Source organism: Lathamus discolor, chromosome 14 (genome assembly GCF_037157495.1).
Source record: "Lathamus discolor isolate bLatDis1 chromosome 14, bLatDis1.hap1, whole genome shotgun sequence".
Taxonomy (NCBI): domain Eukaryota; kingdom Metazoa; phylum Chordata; class Aves; order Psittaciformes; family Psittacidae; genus Lathamus; species Lathamus discolor.
This window is the reverse complement of record NC_088897.1, coordinates 12,755,872-12,772,149: the sequence shown is the minus strand read 5'-3', so window position 1 is coordinate 12,772,149 and position 16,278 is coordinate 12,755,872. Positions and strand designations below refer to the sequence as shown.

General features: G+C 44.9%; 2 protein-coding genes across 17 annotated transcripts; one reads left to right on the top strand and one right to left on the bottom strand.

The window, feature by feature from the left end:
• The first annotated feature begins 1,412 nt into the window (after positions 1-1,412).
• TEKT1 (tektin 1) lies at positions 1,413-11,561 on the top strand. 7 transcript variants are annotated; one of them, XM_065694268.1, is made up of 9 exons: positions 1,413-1,652; positions 5,134-5,566; positions 6,252-6,458; positions 6,837-7,002; positions 7,273-7,401; positions 7,833-7,976; positions 9,888-10,110; positions 10,720-10,916; positions 11,166-11,561. In XM_065694268.1, exons 3-9 carry the CDS (start codon positions 6,269-6,271, stop codon positions 11,323-11,325), a joined length of 1,209 nt encoding a protein of 402 aa, XP_065550340.1. In that variant the 5' UTR covers positions 1,413-1,652; positions 5,134-5,566; positions 6,252-6,268; the 3' UTR covers positions 11,326-11,561. The 7 variants fall into 7 exon arrangements, with proteins under 7 accessions (XP_065550340.1, XP_065550341.1, XP_065550339.1 ...); XM_065694267.1 differs by having other exon boundaries at positions 1,414-1,652; positions 5,134-5,251; positions 6,215-6,458; XM_065694266.1 differs by having other exon boundaries at positions 1,414-1,652; positions 5,134-5,540; positions 6,215-6,458.
• Positions 2,190-16,182, bottom strand: FBXO39 (F-box protein 39). 10 transcript variants are annotated; one of them, XM_065694256.1, is made up of 4 exons: positions 16,144-16,182; positions 14,357-15,412; positions 13,106-13,282; positions 2,190-3,455 (listed from the first exon to the last, which is right to left on the bottom strand). In XM_065694256.1, the coding sequence occupies exons 2-4, from the start codon at positions 15,368-15,370 to the stop codon at positions 3,075-3,077; spliced, it is 1,572 nt and encodes a 523-aa protein (XP_065550328.1). In that variant the 5' UTR covers positions 15,371-15,412; positions 16,144-16,182; the 3' UTR covers positions 2,190-3,074. The 10 variants fall into 10 exon arrangements, with proteins under 10 accessions (XP_065550328.1, XP_065550326.1, XP_065550327.1 ...); XM_065694254.1 differs by lacking the exon at positions 16,144-16,182 and adding an exon at positions 15,837-16,035; XM_065694255.1 differs by lacking the exon at positions 16,144-16,182 and adding an exon at positions 15,858-16,035.
• Between the last annotated feature and the right edge of the window lie 96 nt (positions 16,183-16,278).

Here is a 16,278-nt window from a genome sequence, read left to right as displayed (position 1 = left end):
TAACGTGAACAACATGTTAAGTCAGTATAGTGTGTGTTTTACATAGATGGACTATTTCCTGGCTTTTCTAATGTTTCTGCCCTGTATCAAAATTCAGTACTAAGGTGATTTATTGCAACTTGATCCAACTTTTAAAGGCCAGATCAGTTCGTTCCGTGCAAGATTTTCAAAATAATCTCAGCAGAGACGTAAAGGGCACCAGGACACCCACTTTTTTAAACGATGTTTGTGTACAGCTTCCCACAGCAGGGAAGTCCTCCTGGGAAGTACAATAATTGTATGGATGCCTTTCAACACGTTTCCCTTTGTGCGACATTTCCTATGAGGTGTATGCTTGAACCAGTGTAAAACTCTTGGATATGTGTAATTAGGTATAAAAATAGCCCACATGGTTCAACCTCTGTCATTAATTTATACCTGGCCTGGTTTGCAGAGATAGTTTTAAAGTGTCCAAAATAAAAGTTGGCATTGCTTTCCATACGGTGCATTTAAAAGTCACTTTTGGCACTGCTAAAATAACTCTGGGTCTAGATTAAAGCCTCAGTGGAGTTGACATAGAGTCACAGATAGTTTAGCTTCGAGGGGACCTCTAGTCCCTTCCAACTAGAGGAAAGGCCATCTAGTCCAGCCCCCTGCAATGAGCAGGGACATCTTGAACTAGATCAGGTTACTCAGAAGTACACGCAGCCTGGCCTGGAGCGTCTCCAGGGATGTGGCATTTACCGCCTCTCTGGGGAACCTGTGCCAATGTTTCACCACCCTTGTTGTAAAAAATTTCTTCCTTTTATCTAGTCTAAATCTACCCTCTTAAAACTATTACCTGTTGTCCTATCGCAACAGGTCCTACTATGAAGTTTGTCTTACACACCCCTTTGTTTAAGTACTGGGAGCTGCCCTAAGGTCTCCCCGGAGCCTTTTCTCTTCCAGGCTCAACGAGCCTGGCTCTCTCAGTCTTTCTTCATGAAGGATTATTCCAGGCCCCAGTGAACACTGGAATTCAGACCTGTTGCACAGTCTGCTTTACAACTTCAGAAGCATTGAAAGCGAGCAGTTGCTGCTGCAGTATCAGCTCAAGCTAGCGAACTCTCCCACTTCAACGCACTGTCACAGCAGTTCGGATGACCGTTTAATCCCCTGAAGAATGAGACTGGCTGTGATGATTTTCATGCATCTCCTAAGGACCAATGTGCCTCGCTGAGATCCCAGTCTCATTAATGCCGGTTAACGAGACCCCTCCGCGGAAAACATGACGTGTTCTTCCAGACTGAGGGCTCCAGCCTCCTCCCCACCGGGGACGCGCGCAGCCGCGGCCGCCCTCACAGCGAGGCGCTGCCTCTCCCGGGCCCTGCTCTCCCCGGGTGGTGGCAGCAGCGCGCAGGCAGCGCTCCCCGAGCCCGAGCGGCGCCGCCTGCGCCGCAGCGGGAGGAGGCATCGCGCCGCGACCGGTAACGAGGAGAGCACCGGGAGGCGGCGGCGGCCGCTGGTTGGCTGCGGGCGGCTGGGGCGGGGCCGGTGGCTGCAGCCGGGGGGTTCCGGTGTCGTTTCCTCCGGGTTGTCCCGGCGCTGGGCTGGTTTTGGCTGTTACGCGGCGAGCAGCGCTGCTGCCAGCCCCAGGAAGTCTGCAATGGGTTAGCCCCTGGAAACCGTTTGAGGTAAGAATAAAACTTTCGTGTATTGTGTAATTCATACTGAAGGATCGGCTGTAAAATCCAGTTGTAAATTTGGTATTAACACTTTAAAAGGAATTTTTGCTTTTTTCTTTTTTCTTTTTTTTTTTTTTTTTATGGTAAGCTAACAATGAGGACTGGCTTTAGGGTTGGTCACTACAAATGAATTACTTTATGATGGTATCGCTCACAGGGTGGTCGGGACAGCACCAGATACTGGGTTTTCAGAACAAAGCTGCATGCAGGTCTGTGGGGCTCACAGGAACGACGCTGGGGATTACTCAGCGTTCGGAGTGACTGAGCACGTTCTCAGAAACAAAATGGTCATTGTTTTCAACCACCGCCAACCACTGCTCGTCATTTTCAGTCTATTATGAGTCATTCTGTCACCTGTCTTTGACTCGCTCATGCTGCTTTTAAAGCCTTGGAATGTTACTGAGAGTACAGGTACTAAAACTTTGTGGAAGACAAACTAATGCAGCCTGATACTGATACGCGGATTGACTCCACAACTCGCTCAAGTTGTAGTTGGTATGCTTTTTATTCAGCACTGGGGTGCATGGGGATCGCTCCTCCAAAGTATGCACGCCCAGGGTCGTTTTTCCCTTCACATTTATTCTCTTAAGGTATACATATGCATTAGATTACTGATATGCCTATACATATTTAGTATCTGTCCCTGCTTCCTATTCAAATGAGCTAGAAGGTCCTGCGCAGTGCCCCCCTCTGGTCATGGGCAGGGGTCTCAAGATGAAGTAAATGAGTCTTCCTCCTGTGGGCAGGGGTCTTCAAGATGAAGTAAATGAGTCTTGCTCTTCTTTAACTTTTCACCTTTTAATCTTCACGCATGGCTTTAGGGTTTGGTCGGTATCCCAGCCGTAAACCATCTGCTTCTCCCCCTTATCAATAGACTCAGGCATCGGCTTTTCCTTGTCAATAGTTGCTTATCAGTAGAACCAGACCTCTGCTTCTCCCCTTATCAGTAGTTTGTGCCTTTGTTCTGCTTAGTGGGCATGATAGGTGTTTACAACAGACAATACTTTTGTTTAAGCAAGTGAATTCCTCTAACCCCCTTGTATATTGGTTAACCCTCTGCATCAATACATCCTCTGTGACTCATGGTGGCCAAAGTAAACCTTGGTTCAAAGTAGCTCCAAGTTCAGATCTATGTAAGTCATTAGAAATCTTTCAGTTCTCACAGAACTGGCTGCAGTTGCTGCTCCAGCTGTTGGTGTCACAAAAATTACTGCTTTCGGCAACTTATTTTAGAATATTAATTTTTTGTTTGAAAAATACTCACTGGGGAGAAAGAGAGGGGGAAGTGTTACCTGGACCAACAGCAGGCAGAATGTACAAATCAAGAGACAGTCCATGGAAGTATTGCTCTCTTGTACAAATAGCTGCATACTACACATGTGTAGTATAATATATATACTGATAAAACTGATAGACATATAAATACCATATATATATACTGATAAAACTGATATAAATACCATATATATAAAAATATATATATATATATACTGATATAAATACCACGAGATCGGTGTTGGGACCGGTCTTGTTTAACATCTTCGTTGCTGACATGGACAGTGGGATTGAGTGCGCCCTCAGCAAGTTTGCCGATGACACCAAGCTGTGTGGTCCGGTTGATACGCTGGAGGGAAGGGATGCCATCCAGAGGGACCTTGACACGCTTGTGAGGTGGGCTGGTGCCAACCTTATGAAGTTCAACCACGACAAGTGCAGGGTCCTACACCTGGGTCGGAGCAATCCCAGGCACAGCTACAGGTTGGGCAGAGAAGAGATTCAGAGCGGCCCTGCAGAGAAGGACTTGGGGGTGCTGGTCGATGAGAAAATGAACATGGGCCGGCTTCAGTGTGCGCTCGCAGCCCAGAAAGCCAACCGTATCCTGGGCTGCATCAAAAGGAGCGTGACCAGCAGGTCGAAGGAGGTGATCCTGCCCCTCTGCTCTGCTCTTGTGAGACCTCACCTGGAGCATTGTGTGCAGTTCTGGTGTCCTCAACATAAAAAGGACATGGAACTGCTGGAACAAGTCCAGAGGAGGCCACGAGGATGATCAGGGGACTGCAGCACCTCCCGTATGAAGACAGGCTGAGGAAGTTGGGGCTGTTCAGCCTGGAGAAGAGAAGGCTGCGTGGGGACCTCATAGCAGCCTTCCAGTACCTGAAGGGGGCTATAGGGATGCTGGGGAGGGACTCTTCGTCAGGGACTGTAGTGACAGGACAAGGGGTAATGGGTTCAAACTGAAACAGGGGAAGTTTAGATTGGATCTAAGGAGGAAATTCTTTCCTGTTAGGGTGGTGAGGCACTGGAATGGGTTGCCCAGGGAGGTTGTGAGTGCTCCATCCCTGGCAGTGTTCAAGGCCAGGTTGGATGAGGCCTTGTGTGGGATGATTTAGTGTGAGGTGTCCCTGCCCATGGCAGGGGGGTTGGAACTAGATGATCTTGAGGTCCTTTCCAACCCTAACTATTCTATGATTCTATGATTCTATATATAAATGCCATATAATACATATATACCATATATATACCATATAAACTGATTTACAAGTCTGTCTCAGAAGTGGTCTATGTAATTGATTCTGATCAGTGTTCAGCCTAGTCATAGCCTTGCTTCACCTTGTGGATCAGAAGCATGCTTTCCATCCTCCTGTATCAGTCAGTGTATGTTTTTCATTTTCCTTGCTTGTCTTGCACCCCATTCTCTGCTGCTTCTTGAATATCTGGGTCCTTCTCATCCGAGAGGAATGTCAACCCTATGTTCTGGAGCCTGTATTTTTCTTTGGGTAACTCTGAAATGCTTGCATTTTTCTGTAAGACAGTGTTTCTTCAGTTAAAAAAACCCCTTTTTTTGCTCCTCTGGAGTATGTGCAGATTTCTGTTTCCAGGGCAGCTGGAATGAGAGGCACTGTAGTTACCAGTTTTAATGATCACTGAATTTAGCTCCTGTTAAATTGAAGATCATGAGGAGCTTTTTAGCTGTCACTTCACTGTATCTGCAGGCAGCAATTGCAGTTACTTCCCACTTTTCTGTCTTGGACCAGGTCAGCTTCCTCTGGGCAATGCTACTTGCTTCCTTCTCAGTCTGCAATCTCTTTGGACCTTGCTCGAACTCTGAGAAACCCTGCTCTCATCTGAACTGCATCAGTGATACTCAGAGGGGGCATAACTGTACCATCTGATGTAATGCTCTTTTGTCTCCTTCATTTCTTCTGGCTGGCTCCCAATCTCTTTTGTCCAGGAAAGGATATAGTTGCCACAAAGATGGCGCATAGTGATAAGGATATTTTATGACCAACATTTTAGATAGCTAGGTATTTACACATTTGCTTTCACAATCTTAATGCACTTCTGCACTAAATCGGTCAAAAATTGCTGTCCGAAGCTGTGGGAACCATCTCAACTAATGTACAAAGAACACATTTTTATTTCCACACAGATCTTAACCAGGAATGGGTGAAAGGAAGCACCACTGGCTGCTGCGTGCTGGCACCTCTCCCGCCGGAGGCAATGGCAGAAGGTTGCTGGAGGCAGCACTGCTGCTCCCATGACAACCGGTTTGTTGCCTTCTCTGCTGCACTGGGCCACCTCCTGGGATATTTAGTCGCACATTTAAAAAGAAACCATACGCTGCTGCTGTGGAGATAGAGGCTGGAAGACGGGAGGAAACCCCTCCCCGTGAAAGGGAGTTGAAGACGTGGCACCCAGCCAGAGTTTGACCCTGGGAGTGATGGCAGCCAAGAAGTTCATGAGGCAGAAAGGGGATTGTTTTGAGGGTGAATCCTAAGATGTTACCTGCTGAAGTGTGTGTAAAGCTGTGTTGCTGAGGAGCAGCTGTGAGCTGGGGTGAGAAATTGTCTCAGGAGCACTGGGTGAGCATAGTGCAAGAATAGGAAAATTGCTAATCAAACTGTCGTGACTTTGCATAGGTCTGGGGCGTTGTTTTCACTCTGCGTTAAACCCATATTCCCAGTATGCTTTGTTCTGCTTCATCCTTTCCTAGACTTTTCCATTTCCTCATTTACCTGCTGTATTTCCTCCTCCAGCTTCCCCCCGCCATGATCATTACATTTCTTTTTTACAACCTAAAGTTCATTCACCTCTCCAGCCATATTCTTAAAAGGCGTTTAATTCTCCAAACTGTGGGAGATTATCTTCTATATTTGTTCACTTTTTATCAATTTTCTGTGATTGTCCATTTAGTAATTCCATCCTTCCTTATGCCTCCTTTTCTTTCACTTCTCCCTCCTATGGCAGACAGCCCATCTTTTCCTCTTAGTTCCACTTTCAACCTTCTCCTCCTACCTTCCATTCCCAAATTCTTCTGTTTCTTAATTCTCCCATTCCAAACTTTTCCTCCTGCACCTCAGCAAAGTCTTGGGTAGCCCTGTGCACTAAGTCTTTGTTTTTCATACTTGTGTCATTCTGCAGGTGAAAAAGGCAAGAATTTTTCTCACCCTTATGTACCTGCCTTTTCCCCTTGTTTCTGTAACCAAATGTAATGCCATTCCTGTTTTCAGGTTCCACATTCCAAGAACTGACCTGTGTTATTTCCAGAAACTTTCTACAAAACGATGGCCAGACTTTTGCAAGCTCCACTCAAATTTCATCCCTCAGAATGGGACACTGCGGCCAGGATGCAGTGTGCCAGTACAGAGTCTCTGAAATCAAGATCAGAGCGCATGATAGCTGAGAGTCAGAGGCTGCTGGATGAAATAGAAAAGACAACTCAGAAAACCCAAAGTGATGTCAACAAGAAACTAGGTAATCCCAGGTATTCTGCAAATGTCAAGATATGTTGAGCTGTATGTTTAAGGAAGACTTAGAAAATCAGTTGCTAGTGAACAGGAGTATATGTCCATGTCATGCTCTTTGATTTCATGGAAAAGTGAAAAATATTTTATGAAATATTTTGAGGCAGACTCTTCATTTTGTAACACATAGATAGACCACACAGAAGGCTATTGCAACCAAACTTCCTGACACAGGGTTGCAAAACTGTCCACGCATCAGCCTACAGCATTACATGTGCTCCACTATGGAATAAGTCTGTTTTTAGTCTCATCTAAGATCTGGCCCACAGTGATCTCGCATGTAGAGTTGGACTTGTATTAAAGCCTGTTTACAATTTTCATTCTGCAGAGCAGAGACGGGAAGAAATAAAATTCTGGAAGCAAGAATTAAGTAACAAACTTGAAGAAGTTGTGCATGAGACAGAGGTACTGTTAACATTCAAGACTCGCCTGGAGAAATCACTGGAGAGCTGCAAAGAGCCACTTGTCATTGCCCAAAAATGTCTCCTGAACAGGTGAGATGATATTCAGAAGAAAAGTGTTCAGGGAGAGAAAAAAATAATAATCTAGGAAATCAACCTTTAACAAATAATATAAAAGGCTGTAAATTAAGGACAGTGGAGTAACAGTCTGATTTACTGTAACACTGGGGAACCCAGGTCATAAAGAAAAAGCTTCTATGTGGCAAGAAAAAGTCTTCAGTTTGGAGAGCTGGGCTTCATCATCTTCTGTTAGCTGCAGGCATTTCAACAATGGGGCTGATGGGTTTTCCTCTTTTTGTTTAGGCAGAGGAGAGTTGGGATTGACTTGGTGCGTGATGAAGTGGAACAGGAACTGGTGAAAGAAGTTGAAATCCTCCAGGGGGTTATTGCTTTGCTTGGACGTACGTTGGAACAAACTGATGAGCAAATCAGGTGCAAAGTGTGTAACTGAACACTGATAAGCTGAAAAGTAGGACAGTCATATTCCTGAGGAGTTGTAGGGTCAGGCTGAGCACAGGTCCGAAGTTACCTTCACTGCTAAACAGTTACAAGGAGGTCAGTCCTAATTCATACCATTCAGTCAGTAATGTTGAGAAGTTCTGTTTGTTAAACTCAAAGTACTTGCACAGAACACCTGGTCTTCTCATGATCCAGTCCTGTGCTTTTCATTCCGATTGGAACTTTATCATCCATGTATGTAGAGGCAGCCTCACACTCTTGATTTTGGGACTTTGCAACTAATACTTTGTACATTAAGAATTCCGTAACAGCATTTGTATTACTTAATGCATATATGCATACATGTTATGGAAACCTGTAAGTGCCTACACTTTGGCTTAGAGTCTGGTTGTTTCTCCTTCTAGACTAAACCGTTCAGCAAAATATAACCTGGAAATGGACCTGAAGGACAAGTTCACAGCTTTGATGATAGATGATTACTGTACTAGCTTGACAAACACCACTCCTGATACCAGATACACTAATAATGCAGCGAGAATAGAAGGAAAGTAAGTGGTTATTTAGTTCAATTAACAAAAGGTAACTTATACAGCCAGTATGAGCTGTCTCCGTAAATAGCAAGATTATTTGTGTAAAACAGACTACATCTGTCCATCATCTGTCTGTTATAGATTGGGGTTTATTTATACTTCTGTCCATCGCTTTAGTATCTATTTATGTAACATGTCTGAAATAAGCCACAATAATCACGTTCCCGGTGAACTGCAGTTCACTAACAGTTTTTGAGGCTCACAGGTAAGGAAAAATTCACACATTACTTAAACCCAGAATATATTTCCTAATCTAGCTTCCTCTCCTCTCCCAGGGTGTCCTAATGGGGAGAACACTGGACTGGGATACCCAGGATGTAGAGTCAGTTTCTGACTCAGTCACTAACCTGTCAAATGCACCCTTTCTGTGTGGGCTAATTAGTGTGAATGGTTTAGATAGAGAAATAGCTACCACAGAAAAATTGGCTGAGAAGAGGAAACATACTGAGAAGGCAGTGTGTGAGAGACTCTCACAAGGACACTACGGCCTCTACAAGAACTGACAAATGAAACAAGGGGGACAGAAAATCACAAAATGGAATATATAAACCTTTAGAATCAGTTTTAAGTAATGTTAAGTTTGATGGCTTTGTAACAGCAGCAATGGAAAATTACTAAAGTGCAGGATACATAGAGAAAAAATAGAGTACAGCTAGAGAGCATACTGAGAATTCTCACACGAGATAAATTGTTATAGTTGACATAGTTTTAAGAAAAACAGGCTAGAAAAACAGGACATAGGGATAAGGAGTATCTGGGAACGGCAGGTGTCCAGGATGGGCTACAGCTAAACTAACTGATAAGTAGGAGGATAGGAGTCTCTGGTGCTAACGAACCAATTAAACTGGTATAAACATCTACTGCGCATGCTTCAAAGGCTGCCAGAAGTGATGAAGATTGTTGGAAGAAGTAAACGACCCTCAGAGACCACCACCATAATTCTGTACGCATGCGGGGAGCTTTCTGGAAAATGATGTAATCAATACGTAGCCTCATGAATATGCATGTATGCCCAGTGACTATAAAAGGACAGCATGTGTGGCAACTGGGAGACACACGTTAGGAGGAGCTATCCCCCGTGTCTCCCGGCGCCGCAATAAAGAATACCTGCTTGTCAGCTTGAAAACTTTGTTGGCAAGTTTGTTCCTGGAGTTTTCTCCGAATCACAAACTCGGAACACAAGGAGCCTGACCGCTCTTGCTGCTAGTGTGTTAGCGTGCATCAATGACAGGTTGGATAACTCAGGCTACAGGCAGAATGGTCTTGGCTGTTGTATGCAAATTACAATTACAGCTTTATATATCCACCCAATAAAACAAGGAATCCTCAGAAGAACTTTCAGACACCTGCCTGTGAGCCACTGGTGCACAAGTATGACCCTCTAATCTTGGGATACAGTTGGGGGTTGGCTTCCCAACTGTTGCTCCCACCAGGTATTATAAAAGTGACTGTCTTATAGGTAGTGAATGGTGTGAGAGAGTAAGTGAATGTTCTGTGTCAACAGTTACCTTTGATTAATAGTAACATCTGAATAATATTAACAACAGCTTGCTTAATGAAAGTTGTTCTAAGAAATACTGTTTAGAATCTATGTTTCCCCCAACAACATATTACTTTATCAGGGACAGGTACAAAGTTGCAGTGTGACTTTAGCAAATTCATTTCCATCCTACCCTTGTCTACTTCATTCTGAAATGCTTGCAACATTTATTTTGCATCTGTAGAATTCCCAGCACAACTAGCACTAGCTGGGACATACAGTTAATAGAATTGCTTTGTTCTCAGTTTTGTGGAGTAACTATAGATTTATGAAGTCGCAGAGGGTTTGATGGTGCTGTTCAATGCCCTTTTATTTTGAATCTCTTTCAGGTTTGTTAGCCCTGAAGACTGGATAGATTTCTCAAATATCAATGTTGAAAAGGCTGACAAGCAGCTAAACAATTCTTTGGCATTAAGGGTGGTTATTGATGGCATCCTCTCACAGACAGCAAATGACATACGCAAGCAATGTGAGATGGTGAATGCTGCGTTTAGAAATAGGGTGAAGGAAGTCAAGGATGCCAAGCACAAGCTAGAGACACTCCTTGCAATGGTAAGTGGTGGGGGACAGTTAGTGATAGAGATCATGGGCTTGGATTATCTGCCAGTTTTCTCAATCCATTGGCTTGAGCTACTTTGCTTTAAGAATTTTACTTCGCAATACTGGTAGCCCCTGCCACTTCACGCACTCCAAAAAAATGCTGTCTTACATTTTCTCAGCTCTGTGCACACCACTAGAGAGACTAATTTCCGGAATCACATGATGTAAGTGTTGCTACAGACATCAGTAAAGTCAGGATTTCTCTTGTGATTTTTAGTTACACAGGGATCCTACAGAATTTTCATGATTGTAATATAAGAGCATAATAACTTAGAAAATCAGGGTCAATGCGCTTGATATTTGATACATGAAAACTGAGTGTTAATATTAAAAAATAATTGCTGAGCATAGATCTCCAGTTTCACTCAGAAAAGTGTCACCTGCTCTCAAATGAAGGAATCATAATCCTGTCTGACCTTTGTAAAATATCCTTTGATGAAATAACATTTTAACATAATGAGTGTTATAATTTTATTACTATAACTAACTATTAAAGATGTTGACAACTTTAACCATTGTAAGAGCCAGTGTGCAGCACTTCCTTCTGTTGGATTTGTTAAGGTGATGGATGAGACTGCCTCACAGGAGAAGAACATTGAAGCCTTAAAGCAAGCAATTGCTGATAAAGAAGGACCTGTTAAAGTGGCTCAAACCCGCCTGGAAGCAAGAACCCATCGCCCTAATGTGGAATTCTGTTATGACACAGTGCAATACAGGCTGATAAGTGAAGTTGAAGAAATTACAAGAAATATTCAAAGGCAAGTGGAAATGGGCAAAAGAGAAAATCTGTGGTATAGATTACTATGTTAATGGGTCAAAGTAAATTGGATCCCAGCTACCCTCCCTGAAAGGCTGGGAAGGGCAGGACACTTTAAAGGAAGCTGCATGTCTCTCTGTGAAGCTTCTTCCAGCTCTTTTTTTTTTCCAATTCCTCAGAATCTTATCCCATATGAAAAAAAAACTATCACTGTGTTTTCAAGTAATGTCTGTCTTGTTTTCCCTGTTAGGTTACAGGATGCACTAGCAGAGGCTGAGACAGAGCTGAAAGCTCTGAGCCGACAACAGCTTTCCTTGGAGGAGGAGATCCAGGTGAAGGAGAATACATTGTACATGGATGAAGTGCTCTGCATGCAAATGAGGGAGTCTGTTAACATTAACAACTTCTGAAGCCATCACACTGGGAGATTGTGTGTTCTCCAGAGAGTCATTTCCTGATGAAATTTTATTGACAAACCTCCAGATTTACTGGTTTGGCTCAATGCTGTCCTGGTTCTAGTTGTGCAAGATAATTAAAACACATCTAGTACTTACAGCTATCTATCTATGCTCTAGAAAACCTGATAAAATCTCCCACTTGGTAATAAAATCCCAGAATCAGAATAAATGTCCCTTCTGCCATGTTATTTGTCCTGTGTGCAACCAGTGGTATCTTTTGCCATTGAAAAGTGTAGAAACTGTGGAAGCTAGAACAGGAGTCTCCTCATAAGTCACTTGTTGGAAGCTGGGTGAGTGGGAGGGGTGAGTAGCCATGGAGTTTTGTAGCCATGAGTATGTTTTGTTCTTAATATCTGCTGGTAAGGAGGCACAGGCTGTATATCAAACTTAACAAGTTGTAGGGACTGGTGATACACTGGATTTGACTACACCTGAGTCAAGATAAGCCGAGGCTGAGTTTGAACTAATCACTTCCACAACCCATTTCTCAGTTTCCCTATTTGTAAAACTGAAACAATGAAATGGGCTTCACTGGTAAGGTGTTTGATGCTCTGCAGTGAGAACTACTGAAAAAACGAGGATGGCCTTATGTTCACTTGAGGTGAAAAAGGGCTCACTGCTTCCTTTGGTTCTGGCAAGGAAAAACAAAGCAGGGGCAAGAATAAATGATGCTGGAGACATAGGAAGCCAGTTCCCAAATCCAACATTTTAATGGATGGAGTGTAAAATTGTCCCTTGCCTCTCTCTTGCTGTAATGATATCTTCCTTTCAGAGGTCCTACTGCCAAGATTTAAATTCCTTACTAACACCCTCCAAAGGATTCATGCATTGCTTGCAGATGTCACTGGGTTCTTCTCTGTCCCTGTGGTTTACACCAGTGGGTGGGTGATGACAGAATAATTAAGCTCCGAGTCAATCAGGTATTTGAACTTCCTGTAAATATTGCGCAACAGCTGATCCTCCTCACTGCACTCTGGTTGGGCTGTGTAAATCCTGACCTGCATGCATGACAATCATGTCTCAGATATATGGAGCAGGCTAAGCCCTTTAAAGCTCGTGACAAGAAGCCTTTGTGACTTATGAAGAATCTAGAGATGCCAGATTCCTTGGGTTTGACTGAAATCTTGAGGGTTTACTCTGTTTTCACTCCAAACTGATTGAAAGCATGATCTGCCAAGGACATTTTGGGAAAAGCAAGGTTCCTTTTACCCCTGCAACTGATGCATCCCTGGGATCTGCACCGGTCTGTGAGGATCTACAGAATGCAGAATCTAGCACACAAAGTAGCATGACAGCATGGTTCACATCAGCTACAGTTGTGGTCTGGCCCTAGCTCAACACAGCATTGCTGATGTGAGATGTGTTTAGACCTTTTTGCAGTTTAGTGGGATTCAACCCACCTGCCTTGATTTAAGAATAGGCATAAACACTGGACCGGGGTGCTTGAGAATGCCGAGCTTGAACTAGCAGTGGCAGAGGGAGCCTCAGTCTAGGAAGGCCTTGTGAAATTTCTGGGGCTTGCTCGTTAAGCTTCTATGGCATTCTGTACATGGTAAAGTATGCTGCAAAGCCCCATTGCTGTGAGTGGTTCTCGGACGATAATGCTAAAACATAATACGGTAGAGGTAGTTACGTTAACATTTCTGTAAGTGGCCTTTCTGTAAGCACGGGGACCTCACCTTTCTCTGGGTATTGGAGAGAGGAAGGGGAGTTCTGAAGCACAAAGTCTTACCTTTATGGTAGTCAAAATGCATTTCCTTTCTGCACGGTTTTGTAGCAGCCTCTCGATAAAGGTGACACTTAGAAATGCCCAGACTTTCAGGAATAACAGCCTCTTGGATGTTAAGATGAGCTGCAGCAGCTCATCATCCAGCAGCTCATGGCCATTGTTCAGTTTGAGTGTCAATTTCTTGAAAGAGAATGAACATGGTTAGTACTGCAGAGCAGAGTTTGTGAGCACAGCCAGAGAGTTCAATAAATAAGTTTCCCAATTGTATGAACTCGCGTGACTGTCATCAGATCGATTTTGTACCTTGACAGCAGAGAATCAGTTTTGTATTATGACAACAATATATGCTACAATAATCTCCACTCTCCTGTTAAGATGGGGGTTCCCGTGTGCATTACATACAGTCGTAGGGCATAGACAACTTCTATTACCATTAGAAAACGCTGCACCCACAGCTCGTGCCATGACCTGATTTGACATATTGGAAATTATCCCAGCTAAGACAGCAGATTGAAAAAAAGTTCCTAGAAAGCTTTACAGATCTCTGTTTACTGGAAACTCTACAATGCTGTCAGCAACAGTTGGGTATAAGACCATGTGCTTCCCTCAAGCATACAAAGACCTGATGCTCATTTATATGCATCAGGTGTTGTACACCTTTGGTGACACATCCTTGGTACTTTCACATGGACACCAGTTAATTTACGTGTGCTGTAAGACATTTGTGCACTGCCAAAATGGAGCAAAGCCATCAGTGTAGGTTGATGGAGGCTACAGCACTGCAAGCAAACAAGGCGCACAGACTATTTTCCTCATGTGCAGATTTCCCTGCAAAAGGGTGGGATTCAGAAAAATATGAAAGGATTACAAACTTATCAGTCACCAAACATGAAGGTGTCTAACCAAAATAAGCCTAAGGCTCTTACAAAAATGACATTTTCCTGCCTAAAAGGTTCTTTTTGCTCACAGCTGATACTACAACCACCTGTACTTCCCGTGGTTTAGCTTTTTATGAGGGCAATCTGACATCAGCCTGACAGCAAAGACTAGCATAATGGGGGTTGTAACTGGACAAGGATGACTACCTGAACTAGACTATAGCTGGAGCACCAGAATTATTCACTTACAAAAACTGCCCTCTGAAAATTACCCTCAGGAATTCCTATTGATGACTGCTGTCACGCAGAAAGCCTGTATGATTACTTTGCTCAGCTTTGTGATTCTGCAGTAAGGTGTCGTTATTGCTTCCCTTACCTGCAGAACACACCAATAGGCTGGAAAGAGGTTGGTGAGGGTAGGTCTCATTGTCCAGTCTGGGTTACTGAAATAGCAGCTCCGTAGACTGATGCTCTGTACTGGGATCTCCACTAGCAGGATCCTGGCTAGGTGATCATGCTTCATCACTCTTTCAAAGAAGAAGTTTACGTTCAGTTTTGGTGCTCTCATAGCCAAGTTCGCCCACGACATTCCAGAGACTACTTGCCCATGTAGGTCACGGATATGACATTTGATATTCAAGGTGCACAGGGAATGAGCGCTGTGCTCTTGCAGGATGTCCAGCAGCTCATCAGAGACGCAGTTATAACTTAAAGTCAGGATGACCAGGCTGTGGAACTTGGACATAGTTTGGTGGAACAAGGTGCTGCTGTAGACAGGAAGGTGGAGACTGAAGTAATCCTCAATATTGATTTCAGATACAAAGCTTTTACTTGTCACACAGCTCAGAGAATTTAGGAGGCCACAGCCTTCTTCCAAAGTTACTCTTGCTCCTTTTAAGCTGAGATAATCAAGCTGTTTGCTCATTCTTTTCAGGAAGGTAGCCAAATTCTTGATAAACCGAGCCCTGATCGTATTTTTCCAGATCAAGCCGTCTAATTCCAGGTACTCGATGCTCAGGGCCACTAGGTGACTGCTACACTTACCCAGATGTGAAAGAAGACCTCTCATAGTCACTTGAAATTTCCGGGTAAAGGCAGTATTGGAAGGATTTGATAATTTGATCTCGAGGTGCTCCAAATACTTGCCAAATTTCTTGACATACCACAGCGCACTTTGAAGCTTCAGCGTCCGTGCCTTTGACTGTCGGCCATAGAATGTGATGGTTCTTCTTCTCCAGAGGGATCCTGAGTACATGGCCCAACTCCATTTCTTACACACCAAGGCAGCCCGGGACCTGTCTCTGTCATCTAACCAGTGGAAGATGTGCCTCAGACACACATCAGGTAAATGAGCCCAGGAGCTCTGCTCACGTCCACAGTCATCATGCATTGAGGAGACAGTTTTTCACTTCTCTTCAGTGTTGAGCCAAACCTAGATGAAGAAAGCTGTGGGTAGATTTCTTGCCATTCCCAACAGAACAGGCTTCCAAGCAAACGGTTGAAAGTTTGCTTCTTCACATTCAAAACAACAATCCTGTCTTTGCTTCTGTACTTAAGATACCGGGGTCGAACAAGCTCTTGGGTCTAAACTACAGTTAACCTAAGTAAAAAAAAAAACCCAAACCAAACCAACAAAACAAACCCCCCCACAAACGGCAGAACCAAACATAACCGGACAGGGAACAAGCACAGGACAAGCACAGGGCACATCTTTTAACTTTCTGGCCTTCAGTCTAGCCAAGCGGTGAAACGGCACCAACCGCAGAGCGAGCAGCCGCAGCCCGCACAAACCTCCGTCTACCGTCACCTGTAACCGGTAACGTTTCGCTGCCTTACGCCTGGTGTCTTAAAGGTACCGAGTGCTTTGGGCCGCTCACGTTTGAACCGCGCCGCTGGCGCAGAGCAAGTGCCAGTCAGCTTTTCTGTCCCGGGAGCTCTGCCTGGGGCGGCGCACCGCCTGCCACGGAGGGCGGCTCCGGCCCCGCTGAGGGCAACGAACCGCACGGAGCGCGGCGCCCACCGGCCCCCGCGGGCAGCGCCGCCAGCCCAGCGCGCAGCCGCAGCCGGGCCGCGCACCCGCGCACCGCCGCCAACGCGGAGGCCACCAACCCCCCCCACCCCGCGGCGCGCTGCGCACGCGCCCAGCTCCCGCCGCCCCCGCACCTCAGGGGCCGCATCCCGCCCCGCCCCGCCGGGCCGCTGAGGAGCCCGGCCCGCTTTGTGACGTCACGCCTGCTCCTCCCGCCCCCCGGCCCGGGACACCGCCGCTCCCACGGCGCAGGCGTGAGCGGCGTTACG

Bases quoted from the DNA above. Each gene is read 5' to 3' on its own strand.
- FBXO39 (XM_065694256.1), bottom strand. From the start codon at position 15,370: ATGCATGATGACTGTGGACGTGAGCAGAGCTCCTGGGCTCATTTACCT. The intron at 13,283-14,356 runs GTAAGGGAAGCA...TTCTCTTTCAAG, and splicing joins CCTATTGGTGTGTTCTGCAG to AAATTGACACTCAAACTGAA. The intron at 3,456-13,105 runs GTAAGACTTTGT...CCCAACCTGTAG, and splicing joins GCATTTTGACTACCATAAAG to CTGTGCCTGGGATTGCTCCG.
- TEKT1 (XM_065694269.1), top strand. From the start codon at position 6,269: ATGGCCAGACTTTTGCAAGCTCCACTCAAATTTCATCCCTCAGAATGG. The intron at 7,003-7,272 runs GTGAGATGATAT...CTTTTTGTTTAG, and splicing joins CAAAAATGTCTCCTGAACAG to GCAGAGGAGAGTTGGGATTG. The intron at 7,977-9,887 runs GTAAGTGGTTAT...AATCTCTTTCAG, and splicing joins GCAGCGAGAATAGAAGGAAA to GTTTGTTAGCCCTGAAGACT.